This window comes from Diceros bicornis, chromosome 3, assembly GCF_020826845.1.
Source record: "Diceros bicornis minor isolate mBicDic1 chromosome 3, mDicBic1.mat.cur, whole genome shotgun sequence".
NCBI lineage: Eukaryota > Metazoa > Chordata > Mammalia > Perissodactyla > Rhinocerotidae > Diceros > Diceros bicornis.
This window is the reverse complement of record NC_080742.1, coordinates 100,136,393-100,152,574: the sequence shown is the minus strand read 5'-3', so window position 1 is coordinate 100,152,574 and position 16,182 is coordinate 100,136,393. Positions and strand designations below refer to the sequence as shown.

The window sequence follows — 16,182 nt, the reverse complement described above, 5'->3', positions numbered from 1 at the left end:
AAGGGGCGCCCCGGCGAGGCCGCTGCTCTGCCAGGGTGGTCACTCGGGGCCCCGCCCACACCCTGAAACTTACTCGGGGCCCCGCCCCCAGGCCGGCCGTTACTCGGGGCCCCTCTCCCAGGGCCCCGCCCCCAGGCCGGCTGTTACTCCGGGCCCCTCCCCCAGGCCGGCTGTTACTCGGGGCCCCTCCCCCAGGCCGGCTGTTACTCCGGGCCCCTCAGCTATGCTTTCTGTTACTCAGGGCCCCTCCCCCAGGCTGGTTGTGACATGGCCAGGATGCTCTACCCTTCTCCTGGGCTCTGTTTGCAGGGAGCAAGGCTCCCGCTTATCTTAGACCGGAGAGAAGGGGAGCTACCTCACTCCAAGACAGAGGACCGCATTCCCGGGAAGACACAGCGACACCCCCCTCCCAGTGTCAGTGGGGAGGGAAGGGTGGGAGGTTAAACGTGGCTTCTCCTACACTTCATTTGCCACTATAAGGAAAAAATATACTCAAGTGATATTTTCCCAAGAGGTTGTATTGAAATGCAGTAAAATTTGAAGAGCTATAAAATATTTTTCCATTCCAAATTCTAACATCATACATAGAGAAGCCCCCATTTTAAAAAATAAAAACCCATAAATTCAATGGTTGGTTTTGAACCTTTAATAAAAGTAAAAAAATGAATGCAAAAAGAACACAATGTTGAAAACTTGGTATGAATGTGAATCTCACTACATGTTCAAATCTGGTATAGGGCAAATTTGTTCATACTATTTTACATTTTTACAAACTCGAATCACTTTGGTTCATGTACTTGCTATAAAGTATTGGCAAAAAAATTCTTCAGATTCACATTTTTTGGCTACATTACTTCTAACAGATACAGATTTACTTCCAGTTTAAGAGAAAAAATACTTATTGTTTGTGCATGATCAAGTATATTTTAAAGATTCAATTACTGCTTTCATCTAATAACTTCTGGCTTTTCATAAAATGCTGACATCATTGAAAAATCTTTTCACAAAGCTAGTCATTTGTTTTCATTTTCAGAAAATGTGTAAAGGATCATTGCAAAATTCAGAATGATCCCATTTTCTTTTGAACAAAACTCCTCTAAAACAAATTAGTTACAGTAACCTAAAATTTACTCCAAGATATTTTCCTCAAAACAAAATAAAACCACCGCAACGAGGATCATCACAGGGACGCAGGCGAGTGCACGTCCACAGCTACAGGCCACTCAGTCCAAGGTCCTGTCCTGCCAGCAGCTGACTGGGACTCAAAGGAGTCTTTTCGTCAAGACACTTTCACAGAATTTAAAACAAACCAAAAATATTTAAATTGCAAAATACAAAAAGGTAAATTTGTAAGTAAAAATTACAAGTTTACTAAACCCACAAAACTGGAGTATTTCAAAGGACCAGGGCTCAGTGGAGGGCATGACAACAAAGTAACTTCACAACAGAAGGAAATTATTGCTGACTTTTGCCTCCTCCATGCAGCGCTGAAATGAATGGTAACCCTCTCTTAACATCTCATACGTTAAAAAAAAATAAATATTTAAGAGAATACAAGGCTCAGATTGGTTTTCATATACATTGCACTTGAAGTTTAAGACCCAATACTTGCAAATTAGGTCCAGTATGGTCTATGCCATTAAATGACTACATTGTGCTCACCAATATCTTTGAGTATTTAGAAACACCAAATGTTTAGTGTAGTGACATACGCACTCATCTTTTTACAAGGCAATCACAGATTGCAAATTCCATAGGGCTGTGGAAAAAAAAGTCATCTCTCTTCTTTGGAGTATCAAAGGAATGACACAGTTTGGCTCACTAAGACTGAAACACGGCAGACAGGTAGCCACTCTTAGATGATTATGGATCTGGGTAAAACTTCATAAATACTGAGGTGAAAATGCCAATACACCACAGCTCAGCACTATGACTTTTCATTGCCTTTGCCGTCAGTAAGATTGTCTACACAAAATCCCCCGGGAGGAGTGAAGAGCGCAGTTGCGCACCAGGAGACGCGCGTGTAGCCGCGTGAGTGTGAAGCACCTTGGTGCTGCACCCGCATGAGCACAGCCTCCTCATGCTCCCACCACAGCTGCTGCTTTTCTTTCACACAACCCTATTTTTAAAAATGTTTTGGATAAATATTCTTCCTATTTTACCACACTTCATCTTTGTTAAGCACCATCAACCTATCCCCTGTGGGCACTGATACAAAACCAAGAGCTGGTAATTAGGCTTTAGTTCAAGGCTTTGAAATATGGCAACTTGCTTTAATAACATAAATGAAATTGAATACTCGGGAAACTGGCCCCTGCCTGAGCTCTGCCGCCTGGGGCCCGTGTCTCCAGAGCAGACGCAGGCACGGTGCAGTCGAGCGGGGTAACGGTCAGGATAAGCAGTCACTCTTTCCCTTGGCTCTTCTAAAACAGGTGAATTTTTTTTCCGGGTGTCACTTGTACAGTCAGCCCAATCTAAATAGATTACTGAGGAAAAAAAATAATCTTTGTCACAATCCAATATCACAGAGTTTCTTCCCAAATCTTGTTATTCTTCAGAATCGGTGGGTCTGAAGACTCAATCACTATGCGGCTTTTCAGGAACTCCCTATGTGTAGAGAGAGAAAAAGAGCGAGAAAATCAGCACCAGAGATGTGTACACATTTTAATCAGCAATTAAGTGGACCCTAAAAGGTGAAAGATGAAAACTTCCTTTGACGGGGTCAGGTGATGGAGACAAGGCCTGTGGAACACGCTGGGGCAGAAGACAAGCTCTGCCAACCCACTGGGATCTCCTCAACCCGGACCAGGAGCCAGACGGGTCACCTAGAAAACCAGGGTCCCCCTCTCTCCAGCCCGACATAAAAGCTGCTCTGTAAGTGGGGGCTGCTGCTGGGTGCGGCTGCACCAGCATCTAGAGAAAGGACACGCTTGGTTGTATCGAGCACAGTGATGCCGACGGGGGGACGGGTGCTCCAAAAGGCTCTCACTGACTGCAATGTAGGGACATGCACTCTTCGGTGCAAAAATCAGTCTGTTTATCTGAGAAGGGGAGGTTTCTGCCATAAACCTTTATTCACGTCTGGTTTCTCCATCATAACTTCCCCTACCAGCAGTTTGGTGAGACAGGTATTTGAAAGAGGTCACACTTCCCAATGCTGAGTAACAACTCTGCCTTAAATTGTCTGGAAACCCTTTCTCAATGCTTCCTCACGGGACCCTCACAGAAACCCTGAGGCGGGTCCTGCAGCTCTTGCTGCTCTGCAGGTGCCGCCTGGTAAATTCTCAACACAGGATGGATGTTTCATTGAAGAACGAGCAGAGAGAAGATCAAATGACTTTCCCGAGGTCGCAAAGCTCCTGGAGGGCAGAAGAGGGACCTCAGTGAACATTTCCTACCCTGGAACCCAGTCTCTTTCCACTTATTTCCCCCATTTAGGCAACTGTGCTTTAAGATGAAGAAACTGAACTGAAGAGCTATCACCCACAAAACCACAGACCATCTCCGGTAACCAGGTGTGTAAGCAGCACTGAGAGGCGGGAGGCACCTGGGAGCCCGGGTGTGCTAACTCCTCCCCGGGACACAGTCTCGTAAAACTTGGTAACATGAAAGCGTTACGAACCGTCCAGTATGAGCCAGAGGAAGACACCAAACAAACCTCAACTAGAGAAAGTGGAGAGCCCTCGCCCCACACCTAGGAGTACGGTGGGCTCACTGAGGTGCCAATAAACTCGGAGAAAACGGAGCCCTGGAGCCCAGGGGAGCCTAATGAGGTCTGGCATCCATGCAAGAACACAAGTGACCACAGGCCCAGCGGCATAGTGGTTAGGTTCGTGTGCTCTGCTTCAGCAGCCCAGGCTCAGACCTACATGCCACTCATCAAGCCATGCTGTGGTGGCATCCCACAAACAAAATAGAGGAATATGGGCACAGATGTTAGCTCAGGTCCGATCTTTCTCACCAAAAGAAAAAAAAAAAGAAAAGAAAACAAGGGACCACAGCCCTGAGGAACAATAGCCTGAGACGGACACAACATCTGGTGTATTGATAGCCACTAGAGCTTCCCGAGAGCAGCATAGTTTACGTGGCAAGACAGTGTCCTGCAGCAAATCCAGGACAGCAGCACAAATTTATCAAAATCTACTTAGAGGCTGATGGACAGATGTGAGCTCTGTGTCAAGGGCAGGCTGGCACACTCACGAGAAGCACGGTTCACATTCCTCTCCGCACCCACCCTGGCAGCTTGTTCCCCTGTCCAAGCTCCAATTCCCCCTCTTTACAATGGGCTATTAACTTCTTACTCCCAACTGTGGTTATGAGGACTAAATCAGCTAACAATGAGAATGTTTACACAATACCTTGTGTATGGCAAGTGCTAATTAAGGACAGTCCTCAAACACATTCATATTGTTGTTGTGCTCATTAGTAGCTGAACTGGGTCAATCACACACAGGAACAGCAAATCCCATTCTACAACCAGGCCTTGGGGGCCGGGCTGTGGGGGGGGGGGGGTGAGGAGGGGTTGGGGGAGGGCAGAGCCACGCCCGTCGCTGCAGCAGTTGAAACTACTTTTTTTGATAAAAGACTTTACCCAACAAATAGCAACAAATACAAATTCTGTAAAATGAAGCTGTGGACTCGTTACTTTCTTTTAAAGCTCCAGGCTGACCACAAAGACCACCTGGAAAAAGCTACTTGAATCATTTAACCGTGAGCAAAGCCAACACGCAGCTTCCGGCACAGCCATCCTTGCAAGTAATTACATTCTTGTTAGGAGAGGGAACCCTGGGAAACAGCAGAAGAGGCGTTTCAGGAGACCTGAGACGCAGCGTGGGAGACTGAGGCAGGAGGAGGATTCGAGGGTGCTGGGAAAACATCTGCAGTGTGGGACGCGAACCTCGGGTGACAGTGGACTCAGCCAGACGTGGTCACAGTGCTAACTGAGCACCCCACCTCGGCTCTCTGCACCTTCAGATTTCCATCTTCTTCACTCTAGTCACATCCTGTCACAAAGGCTTACTTGGTGAAGGTGTCAACGGTAAACCATGAGTTGGTTCTTAGACTCGGCCCCTAGAATACCAAGCCCATGCCTTTTGCACCTGAGCAGCACGCATGCAAGGACCGTGGGGAAGGTTGCTCTGGCAGGCAAGACAGCCCAGGAACACAAGCTTCAGTGGGCACAGCCTGAGAATGGAACAGGCAGGAGTGACTAACCCCTTGCTAAGAGACTGAGCAACTTCCTGGGTTTTAAGGATAGAAATGAGTTTTTGAATTTTGAACTGAGTAAGCCTGTTTTTACAAATAAGAAAGCTGTTAAGTTTTTTTCATTTCTTTGAGGAAAGAAAATAATTAAGGATACAGGCTTAAGTATTTAACTCCCTCTATGAAAAAGAAAATGTTTAACTTTCTCTTTTTAAAGAAGCCATTGTAGTTATCTCTCTTCGACAGAAACAGAAAGATACGACTTTATGTCACAGCCTAAACTGTCAAGACTCCACAAAGCCTGCTAAGAGAATCAACGCTTCCTAAAGTTGCCGATTCTGGGTCACAAACACTTGCAGCAGAGGGCACACTTTCCCATCTGTTACGATGCATGGAGCCCAGTGCTCCCCTGGCTGCAGGCTCTCTGGCTCACTTGGCAGTTTCCACAGCCCTGGGCCCTGGGCCCTGCTCTGCAGAATCCGGGGTTTGAGCAAGGGTGGCCAAGGGCCTTGATCTGGTGGGTAGATGGGGCCGCCGGCCGCGCCTGCAGATCCATTCACTGCATGGCTCGCTGCCGCCCACTATGACTATTTCCTGCTGCTGCTTACGGGGGCGGGGGGGAAGCCCCCAAAACAAAAGGTCCCCTGAAAAACTAAAGTTAGGCAGGGACAGTCAATGTTATTTATGGAGAGACAGTTTTGTAAAACAAACCTTATTACAAACGTATTTTTCATTCTTCAGCCCTAACCTAATCTGAAGCAAATATAATTTCCTAAACTTTCAATTCTAGTCTCATGAAAAATACCATTTTGGCTTCACGAACTTATCTTTTTGCTGCTGTAGAAGCAAGTGTTTTAGAACCTACGGAAACGGCATGAAGGGCAGCATCCCTACTCCAGGCCCACGTGGAGGGAGCACTGCCAGGGGGAGGAGTGGGCTGCAAGGTTCTGAAGTGACCTGAATTGGACAGAGTTGGAGAATGGTGGACTTTCCCACGATGCACTACTTTTACAAGACTCGACTGCTTTCAGGAGAGATTCATTTACAGATACTTTGAGGGATGGAAGACAAGAGGAACAAAAGCAAAGAGACCAGCTGGACAGACCCAAGGAGGGGAGGGGGGACGGAGGGACGAGGGTCTGCGAGCTCTTGGAGGACCTGATCCCACTTCCCTCGTCATCCGCAGTGGAACGCCAGTTTTGCTCCCAGTAAGCTGACAGCGTTGTTCAGAGAACAGGGAGGTCAGAAGCAGAGCCAGGTTCCTAGCTGTGGCGAAGGCAGAGGGGGAAGGATGGGAGACCCCCAGGGACCTCCAGGAGAACAGTCTCAGAACACCTGCAGGGTGAGTCTTCCTACCGATGGCACACACATCATCCGCTACACGTGACCACTAGCAAGTTCCCACACACAGCTGGTGTGTTTTGATGACAGAAGTAATGTTTTTATTATAAAAAATTTTTCTTAAATGCAGAGCAGAAAAAAAACCCTAAAAACCACCTGCAGTTCTACTTCCCAGAAACAGCCACTTTTAATTCCTTTCCACATCCCACTCGCCTCCATTTCCCAGCACATGTTAAGTTCTTACTACAGAGGAGTGAGTGCTACACGCCCACTTCTCTCTGCCAATCAGATTGACCTCTCCTTTAAAACTATTTAAAACATGGTTTGTCGCTCTCAGGCCTTTGCAAACTCACTCACGTTATTATAATAGAAGCTACACTCCATTCAGTCACTCGCCTGACTTCTCAGGGCAGAAATACAGCTATGGACAGAACTGACAATAGTTTCACACGTATTCACACATGTCACTGCGCTCTCTACTGGGCTGGCAAGTCTTGAGGACAGGGACCACACTTTCTTCTTCCCTTGGAGCAGCTTGCAGCCACTTGCTACCACCAGTCCATTCCGTGAACACACACTGGGGACGCAGGGGAGGTGGAACTGCTGGAACCAGCTGTGACTGTTGCTTGGGCCGTGGAGGGAATGCCTGCTTCAAGTGAACTAAGCTTCACACCCCTGAGAAGTCTGCTGATTCTCCCTCTAGCTGGGATCCAGGGGTTAAGGATTCAAATTCTCATGGATGGAAAATACAGGAGGTGGGGCTGGGCTTAGAGACCTGAGAAGGTGTTTCATTTGGACGACCTCAGAGGGAAGGTGATGACCCTCTCCTCCAGTTCCCTGGTACAACGAAAATGTCCAAATATAAGTTTTCCCCCAATTTTAAAGAGTAAAAAGGAAGAAAAGAAAGTTGAAGTAAGGATAATTACAATTATGCCAACCGTCCTGTTTTAAGTTATCTTTAAAATTTTTACTATAAGGATCTAAGGAGCACAGCAAGAATTATACAATAAAACTATCTGCAAGAGGTATTATTTTCAAAAGGTATGATTTGTGCAACTCTTTTAAAATAAGTTTCCTCCAACTATTTCTAGATGTTTAGAACTTGTGCACACTGTGAAGTTTCTACTTCTGCTAAATAAAAAGTGTTTCCTAACACTGGTTCAAAAAAACCATCAACGTGAACGCATAACAGCATCAGTCCATCATCCCCAAAATTAACTAACGCACTCAATGTTGTTCAAATTTTAATTTTATGAATAGTCACCCTGGTTGAGGAAAATTTTTTCCCAAAAGCTTTCTTAGGAATTCTCACCTAAAGGGTACTGAAATAAAAGTCTCAAAGCAATCGTGGGGTTGCTTGGTTCTCCCTGGAAAAGTGAGGAGGTGGGTAGAGGGGAGGAGCCATGTGGGAGGAAGCAGCCCCGAGTTCTGTGTGCGACTGCCTGAGCAGACTGTTAGTATGAAAAAGCACAGTCCTCGGGTTCTCGTTAGGGGACATGAGAAGCCAAGTTTTCTCAGTAGAGTCTTGTTGTTTTGGATGGAGGCAGATCCACAGAGAATTACAAAGCGGTGAAGAGAAGGATGACAGACTCAGGAACCACTGGAACACGTTCTAAATTCTATTTTTCTGAAACTACTTCTATTTTTGTGAGACAGCCAAGCAGCCTTGAAATTCTGCTCTCACAAGTAAGCATCACCTAGCACAAGTAATGTCCTGTTTTAAAAATAGCATGAGGAGGGCCGGCCCCGTGGCTTGGCAGTCAAGTGCGCGCATTCCGCTGCTGGCGGCCCGGGTTCACATCCCAGGCGCGCACTGATGCACCGCTTCTCCAGCCATGCTGAGGCCGCGTGCCACATACAGCAACTAGAAGGATGTGCAGCTATGACATACAACTATCTACTGGGGATAAGGGGGAAAAAAATAAATAAATAAAATTATTAAAAAAAAAAATAGCATGAGGGACCAAGATAAGTTTTCTGAGAAAGCCCCTGAGTTTATCTGAGAGCAATGAACGGCCCTTGTAAGACTCCAATTTCCTTTTTTTTTTTTTTTTTTTTGTGAGATCAGCCCTGAGCTAACATCTGCCAATCCTCCTCTTTTTTTTTTTTTTTTGCTGAGGAAGACGGCCCTGGGCTAACATCGGTGCCCATCTTCCTCCACTTTATATGGGACGCCGCCACAGCATGGCTTACCAAGCAGTGCGTCGGTGCGCGCCCGGGATCCGAACCAGCAAACCCCGGGCCGCCGCAGCGGAGCGCGCGCACTTAACCGCTTGCGCCACCGGGCCGGCCCCAAGACTCCAATTTCCTTTTTGTAGCTCATTTTATTTAAGCCCTCAAGTCAAAGCCAACTCGAAATAACATTTAAATGTCCACATTTAATTTTCTTTTTATTATTATTATTATTTTTTTTGTGAGGAAGATGGGCCCTGGGCTAACATCCATGCCCATCCTCCTTCACTTTATATGGGACGCCGCCACAGCATGGCTTGCCAAGTGGTGCGTCAGTGCGCGCCCGGGAACTGAACCAGCGAACCCCAGCAAACCCCTGGCTGCCGCAGCGGAGCACGCACACTTAACCGCTTGTGCCACCGGGCCAGCCCCTAATTTTCTTTTATTAAAGTGCTCAAATTTAACTACTGAAAAGAACTGCTCAAACTATCCTTGACTGCGTCTGCTCTCTGGCTCCCGGGAACCAGCTCCACGCTGTGGGAGTGCACACTTCTCTCTCTTTCAGAGAGGACAGGGCAGTGCTCAGTCCCTCACCCAGCGGTGCTGAGCGGCCTGCCCTGCGCCAGGTCCCCCTGCCCTGCAAGGGCTGTGCCCCTCCACCAGGCGCAAGCTCCATTTACCTCTCCCACATCGCCTGCACCCCCGTGAAAGAGGGAAGAGACTCACTGTAAACCACTCATTTTCGCTATCTCAGGAACCCTTTCTCCACCAGTGACCACAGCAGCATGTGAGTTCGGAGAAGCCACTGAGCGCGTCTGTGGCCCGAGTGGCTGCACAGAGCTCTAGCTAATTCCTGTCCAGCTCTGACACGGAGTTTACAAATCTCTAAATCTTTATAACTTAGCAAAGAACTACCTGGGTACTGTCACCTACTTTTTTTAATGTACACTTTTCTCAATAATGGTTGCTCGTGAGCCTCAACTAGACAGACAGCAACACAAATTACAACATATTATGTAAAGCGATTCTCTCAGGCTGATAACCACAGCATCAGGAGTGAAGATGCCGTCACGTACCATAGCCAGCTGGCGTCCTATGTTTCCCACTGTCACACCTCCTGAGAAGAATATGCACGGGAGCCAGGAGCGGATGTAGAGGAAATCTGGGGACGTATACCTAGAGAAAGAGAGAAGGAAGGAAACTCGTGGCTGAGAGTCAGCCTCCCCGAGTCCAGTTCCCCTCTGGGCGAGATCTGCAGTGGGATACAGGATGTACGCTGAGCGCTGGGGGGTTAACAGCTGAGGGCGATGTTTGACTGCTGCTGCGTGGTCTTCCTCTACGTTAAATCACGGCTGGTGCGTTTTTAACATGTAAATCAACGATAAGCAGCATTTTTGAGAATCTCATGCCTGCATCTACGCCATGCGTATATGAAGGCCAAAGAAAACATGACATCTCAGCTCAGGGGGTGTTTTTTTAATGAAAGTTAAGCAACAGCTTCTGGATGGAGCCGATATTTGAGAGACATGCTTACTGATAGACACCATTGTAGACCAGCAGCTGAGTGATCAGAGTGGCGAGGAAGGCGATGGTGATCCCAAGTCCGAGGCCACTTCTGGAACGGTCAAACGTCCACCACAGGCCCAAAGAGAGGGCTGCTAAAGTCAAGGAGAGCTGAACATTATTGGCAAAATCCAATTTCTGGTGATGCAAAAGTTAAGGAAAAGTTTAACGATTTTTTAATATGATCAAAAACAAAAAAAAAAAACGCCCAGGGGCTGCAGTGTGTTACTCTTACGCACCACATAATTCTCCATGCACAACCCACACCCAGGGAGCTGCAGACAGGAGTGGCTGGAGACAAGGTCTCTGTATCCAGAGTTTCAAGAGGATCTGAAACTTCCCTGATCATGGGGTCAAAAACAACTTTACGAGCGAACTTTCTAAAAGCCATCCATAAAATTCTGCTGGTATTTCGACCAAAAAACAACATATTTTGGTAGTGAGTCATCTACGGTCTTGCTCTTATTTCTTGTTTTCATTCGTAATGTGAACTGAGCAAGCATACTCCTTCCCACGTCTGCATGAAGACACCTCGTCAGAATGGCATTCGCCATGACATACTATCACAGTTTGTGCAGACACAGCCGGCTTTCATCACAACACTGCTTATCAACCGGTGACAAAATGAACTTGTTAGAGCTGAGAGATCTTCTGATACCCTTTCTGACATTCTTATCACTAAACAGGAGTAGAACAGACTCAACAATCAGTAACTCTAGAAACATCTTTCTGTCAGATTTTAAAATATGATTTCATTGTGCTAAAGAAACTTACTCTTTTGAGACTTTATAAACTATGGCCCATCTTCCTGAAAAATGCACTTCTGCACAGACACACAACACATCCAGTGCAATGCATTCCACCCGTGGACACCAGAGGTCCAGGGAGCTTCTGTCAAGAACCTGTGCGAGAGGACACCACTTTGGACTGACCCTTCTAGGAGAAGCAGCTCCAAGAAGAGCGACCCTCTCACCTCTCACCACTTCTGGGCCACAGGAACCAGGTCTTCCCAATGGAAGGATGTAAGGTAGAAAGAGAAAAGGGAATTTACAAGGTGAACTCTGAGGAATCAAAACGATCCTCTCTGACAAAGAAGAGACTAAATGAGTGCACTGTGCTTCTGGTATTATTCTGTTTCCTGAAATGAACTGGAAGGACTCTAGGAACCATTTCAAAAACTCCCACTACATGTAAACTAAGCAATGCACTTTAAAATAAAATACACGGAAGAAGATTGCTCAAGGAACCTATGAGATAACATTTACTCATTAAAAGGAACGAAACACCTCAACACATAACCTAAGACAACGCTTTGGACACAGCGCATTCAGCGAAGGATACAGCACTGGCGTGGTTGATACCCACAAACACGGCTACACAGCGCATGACACTGGCCCACTCCCTCTTGAACTTGTGGGGCTCTCCGAGGTGACTGTCGATGCAGGGGTAGAGTAAGCCGACGACAGCTGTTAAGGAAAGAAAAGATGACAGTATTCGAATATACCAGCTTAAACTGATAGGATTTCTATACAGCAATTATTAGTATCATGCTCAAACCAGTCCTTTTCCTAGAATATTTATCTGCTATAGCATAATATCTAAATTGAGACTAATTTTATATTTTTGTTTTCCTTGAGTAATAAACAAAAAAATCACACTGTTTTGAGAAGATTAAAATAAAATTGCTGTTCCTCGGTTTAGTTAAACATAGAAGTGGACTGAGCAAGAGGTTAATTGCCCACACAGGCCTCAAGTGCAGGACACAAAAAGGCCTGCAGAGTTGGCCTTCTACTCCCTCAGTGTTATTTCCATTTCACCATGAACAGGTAACTTCCGAGAATACCCCTGAGGCCACAAGTCCCATCACAAGGTCTGACATTCCTCCCACCGACCTGCACCGGACGTTGGGCATGTTTATGTTGATCTGACTTTGATGTCTGGGTCATAAGGGCCACACACTCAGAGGTACAGCACCGTGTAGACCCTGAGCATGCGTTCTGCATCATCCCTGGGGGCGGGTGCTTCCAACAGACCACCACACTGCTTCTGTTCTTCTTCACCTGTTCCTGGGAGCCCAGGCCCTGAACTGTGGGGAGACCAGGGGACCAGGCACAGAACACAGGGCCTCTGCTCCCTGCCGGCCCTGATGGGATCCAACTCCTCATGTTTGTTTCCTCATGTGTAAAGTGATGAGGATTATGTAACTACAAGCCAGAGGAGCAGCTCCCTGTGGTCTGGAACACAGGAACACAGTTAGGAAGTTTTCACAAACACAGGGGGGAAGGTGTGGCATTTCAGGAGAGAAGAAAATGGAAAAGGAACAGGCAGGAAGAACAGGGCATGTGGTGACTAGTGGGGATACAGACCCACAGTACCGACCCCGGGACCCAAGGTTCACCACATAAAGTCCCCAGGTACCGAGGCTGGAAAGCCACACAGTTGTCCCACCCGGGTGTTCTATGAAAGACGTCACCATTTTAGGTTCTTGAACAGAGAAACAAGAAACACAGTTTTAGCTAAACATTCAAATGAAAGATTTTCAGTTTCAATTTCATATTACATTTTATCAAGTTCTAACTCTAAAATGGAACCCAAACAGCTCTATAATTTACTTCACTATAACTTAATCTTACCTTTTAAGGTGAAAAGCTAAATAGGTGAAAAGGCACTATGGAATTTTTCCCTTATGCTCTTGGCTGATGGTAAAAAAAAAAAAAAAAAAAAGAGTAGGGTACGAAAAATTGTGTTTCAGATATTCCTGGAATTCCTTGAAGCTTCAATTACAAATAAAGCCTAAACTGTTCCATTTTTAAGATCAAGTTTTTGATTCAAAGAAAGAAACTACTGCGCCAAATGTGTATGAAAAATGGAATTTTGCATCTAGATCTATTTCTCAAAAAGGATTTTTAATAGTATAGCCAGATATTTAAAGTGTTTAAAAGAACAAAGTAGGACCCTATCTTTCTGAGAACAAAGATGAAAAGTCTACCCACTGCTTCCTAACTACAGTATGGCTCTGATGACTGTCCTAGCTGGAACCAGGCTCTCCATCACAAGCCTCACGCCTTCCTGCTGTTTTAAGTGAGTCTGCCGAGAAGGTGACGTGTTTCCACAGTATAGGGGAGACACCCAGACTCCAGGGAGGCTGTGTGCAGAGCTATGAACAGTGGCCCTGCCACTTACTGGCTGCGGCCCCTTGGACACAGGCACTCAGTCTCCCTGTGATCCCCATCTGTAAAATGGAGCTGTAGCAGAGCAGTGCTGCAAGGACGAAAGGAAGCAAAGCACATAAAATGCGACGTGGGCATCACAGTGCACACGTGTCAGCTACAGAGCCAACGGCAGGGCACTCCTGCGACCCTGCCATCACCCACACACGCCTGTTCTGCCCTCTGTCCCACTCCCCCTGCGCTTCAGCAGCTGGTGGACTTGGAGGCTGCAGGAGCAGTGGACACGTTTGTTAATCCGTGAATGACGTGTGACTAGAGCAGCACTAAGTGATCTTCTAGGCCAAGAGCAATTCAGCGTTTTAATAAAACCAGCTAAATAACCAAGAAATTCTACTAAAAACAGGCAGTCCACCTGCCCACAGTTTAGACTGACCCAGAGTCATGTTTTGCGGCATCTCCGTGACTAGTTACGGGAACTCACACCTAAACCCTGAACGAGGGGTAAACCCTGAACGAGGGGTTACTGTTTCCTCAGCAGCTCTGGGGGAAAGGTCTGGCTTTGGCCACGTCCACTTGGCCATCCTGCAAAAGGAAGTGGGAGAGGCTGCTCCCTGGCAACGCCTCTGCCCACTGTGCCCACGTGACAGGTTTGTTTTCAGTCACCCAGCAGCGTAGCATGTTCTCGCGGGCAACCAATAGCAGTGCAGTCCCGCGGCTCACCAGTTCTGCAGGTGGCCAATCCGGGGGCCACTCGCTCGGGATGACAGCTGTGGGGCTCCCCTAACACTGTCCCCACTGCCAGGTCAGTAAGGGGGAAGGGCCTCGGCAGCCTGGCACAAGCCCGGAACAGCCAATTATCTCCCCACCTCATCTCCATCACTGAGCTTTCTCCAAGCTCCAGAGACTAGCATCCGGGGGTTCAATATCCTCTCCACCCCCTTCCCCACTAAATACAAGGACTGGAGACGCACACTTGTCCTCTGTGGATGTTCCATTTTCAAACAAATGTTTCTCATAGGCTGAAGAGCGTTTTTAACCAAACAGCCATCTTTTCTTTCTACTCACCAGCTGCTGTGCCACAACAGGGAGGAACCCACCAGGCTGAGGAGAAGATGGTGGCAATCACTTCCTCAGGGAATAGGGTGACATTCCTCTGGACCTGCAGCAGGTTGAGCACCAGGGCTAGGACCACCCCGACCGAGAAAAGCACCAGGCTCCTCTGCACCAAGTGGTGATGCCAGCTGTTAGTGTGGCCGCTGCTGCCACCACGGCCCCCCACACCAGGGCTCCGCAGCCCACGAGAGGCGTCAGTGTCCAGGGCACGGGGGGCCATCAGCCGAGAAGGGCCGGACGCGGAGGAGTTGATCATTTCCCCCACTTTGGCCGCCAGCCCTCCGGCACCGGCTCTCGGGTGGCTTCTGTGCCTCAGGCGGTCAGCACAGGAACAGCTCCAGAAGTTCTCGTCCAATCTGGGCATCAGTCACCAGAGTCAGGCAGACTTTCCTAGAAGAAAAAAGGGGTCGGAGAGGAGGAATCGCCATCAAGTTCATTTCCAAGCGACACGGCAGGTCTGGAAGAGCCCGTCAGAAGGAAGGCTATGCTCACATCCATCACCAGCTCGTGCAGGAAAACTCCCTAGTCCCTTGGGGATTCAGCCGGACAGGGCAGCCCACACCGCAGTACCACGGGGATGGACTGGCAAGGGCACCCACGGAGGAAGCGAGGGCTGCGATCAGGGACAGCCAGGTGTTAGGTCGCCCGAGCGTTGCAGAGCCCTCTGAGCTCCCCACCCGCCAAGTGCTCCTCCGCATAAACCCTGAAGTGCTGGTCCCGTCCAGTCCAAAAGTTTTGCAGACTCCGCCCGTTCGCAGGAAGCAGAGGCTAGCGGGGCGGCAGGACAAGTTACTGGGCTCCTACCGGATGGAGGGAACCACAGACGAGCCCACTGGGGTCAGGGGTGCCGGCCCCGGCCCGGGGCTGGGGTCGGGGAGTACGCCGAGGCCCGAGGGTCGGGGTGGGAGCCGCAGCTCGCGATCAAGGCCGTCTGCCCCACTTCCGGGAGGGGAGGCTGCGGGGTGGGGGGCGCCCGGCCCTCGACATCCCACCCTCGACACTCCCGGCCGCACCCTGGCCGCTGCCCCTTCCACCTCGGCCCCCCGGCCGCTCCGCCGCGCCGCACGCACCTATCCAGGGGCGCCCGCCCGCGGGCTCGCCGGGAGAGGAGGTCGCGGATAAGGGTCGCAGCCCGCGGCGCCCAGTGCGCGGAGAGACTTATAAAGCGGGCGGCGGGGCGCAGGGTCACGTGACCCCGGCCCGTCCGCCCGCCCCGCCCACGCGCCCGGGGGCGTGGCCTCCGCGCGCCCCGCCCCGCCCGCGCGCCCGTGCGCTCGCTGTCTGGTGAGGCGGCCGCGGCCAATCGGGGGCGGGCGGCCCATATGACGTCAGCACACGCCACCGCCGCCCCGCGCCCGGCGCCGGCTCGGGAGCGCGGACGGACGGACGGCGGGCGGACGGGGCCGCGGGGAGCGAGGGCGCCCCGGGCGCGGGGTCGGGGGCGGACGGGGTTTGGGGGGCGGACCCGGGGACAGGGCTGGAGGCACGGACCGGGCTGGGGAGGGAAGAGCGGGCGCTCCGGGCCTCCCCGCTCCGCGGCCCCGGTGCGGCCTCCTGCCGGCTCCCCGCTGCCCGGCCCGATGCATCGCGCGCCGATTCCGACGGGAAGGCGGGAGAGCCG

General features: G+C 49.4%; 1 protein-coding gene across 2 annotated transcripts; it reads right to left on the bottom strand.

Moving 5' to 3' along the window:
• Nucleotides 1-623: 623 nt before the first annotated feature.
• INSIG1 (insulin induced gene 1) lies at nucleotides 624-15,704 on the bottom strand. 2 transcript variants are annotated; one of them, XM_058533943.1, is made up of 6 exons: nucleotides 15,632-15,704; nucleotides 14,514-14,951; nucleotides 11,620-11,744; nucleotides 10,250-10,416; nucleotides 9,792-9,891; nucleotides 624-2,607 (listed from the first exon to the last, which is right to left on the bottom strand). In XM_058533943.1, exons 2-6 carry the CDS (start codon nucleotides 14,923-14,925, stop codon nucleotides 2,578-2,580), a joined length of 834 nt encoding a protein of 277 aa, XP_058389926.1. In that variant the 5' UTR covers nucleotides 14,926-14,951; nucleotides 15,632-15,704; the 3' UTR covers nucleotides 624-2,577. The 2 variants fall into 2 exon arrangements, with proteins under 2 accessions (XP_058389926.1, XP_058389918.1); XM_058533935.1 differs by lacking the exon at nucleotides 15,632-15,704 and adding an exon at nucleotides 15,054-15,359.
• Between the last annotated feature and the right edge of the window lie 478 nt (nucleotides 15,705-16,182).

Coding starts and splice junctions, on each gene's coding strand:
- INSIG1 (XM_058533943.1), bottom strand. CDS start 14,925: ATGCCCAGATTGGACGAGAACTTCTGGAGCTGTTCCTGTGCTGACCGC. Junction 10,417..11,619: donor GTATCAACCACGCCAGTGCT/GTATCCTTCGCT, acceptor TTGCATCACCAG/AAATTGGATTTTGCCAATAA. Junction 2,608..9,791: donor TAGGACGCCAGCTGGCTATG/GTACGTGACGGC, acceptor CTCTACACATAG/GGAGTTCCTGAAAAGCCGCA.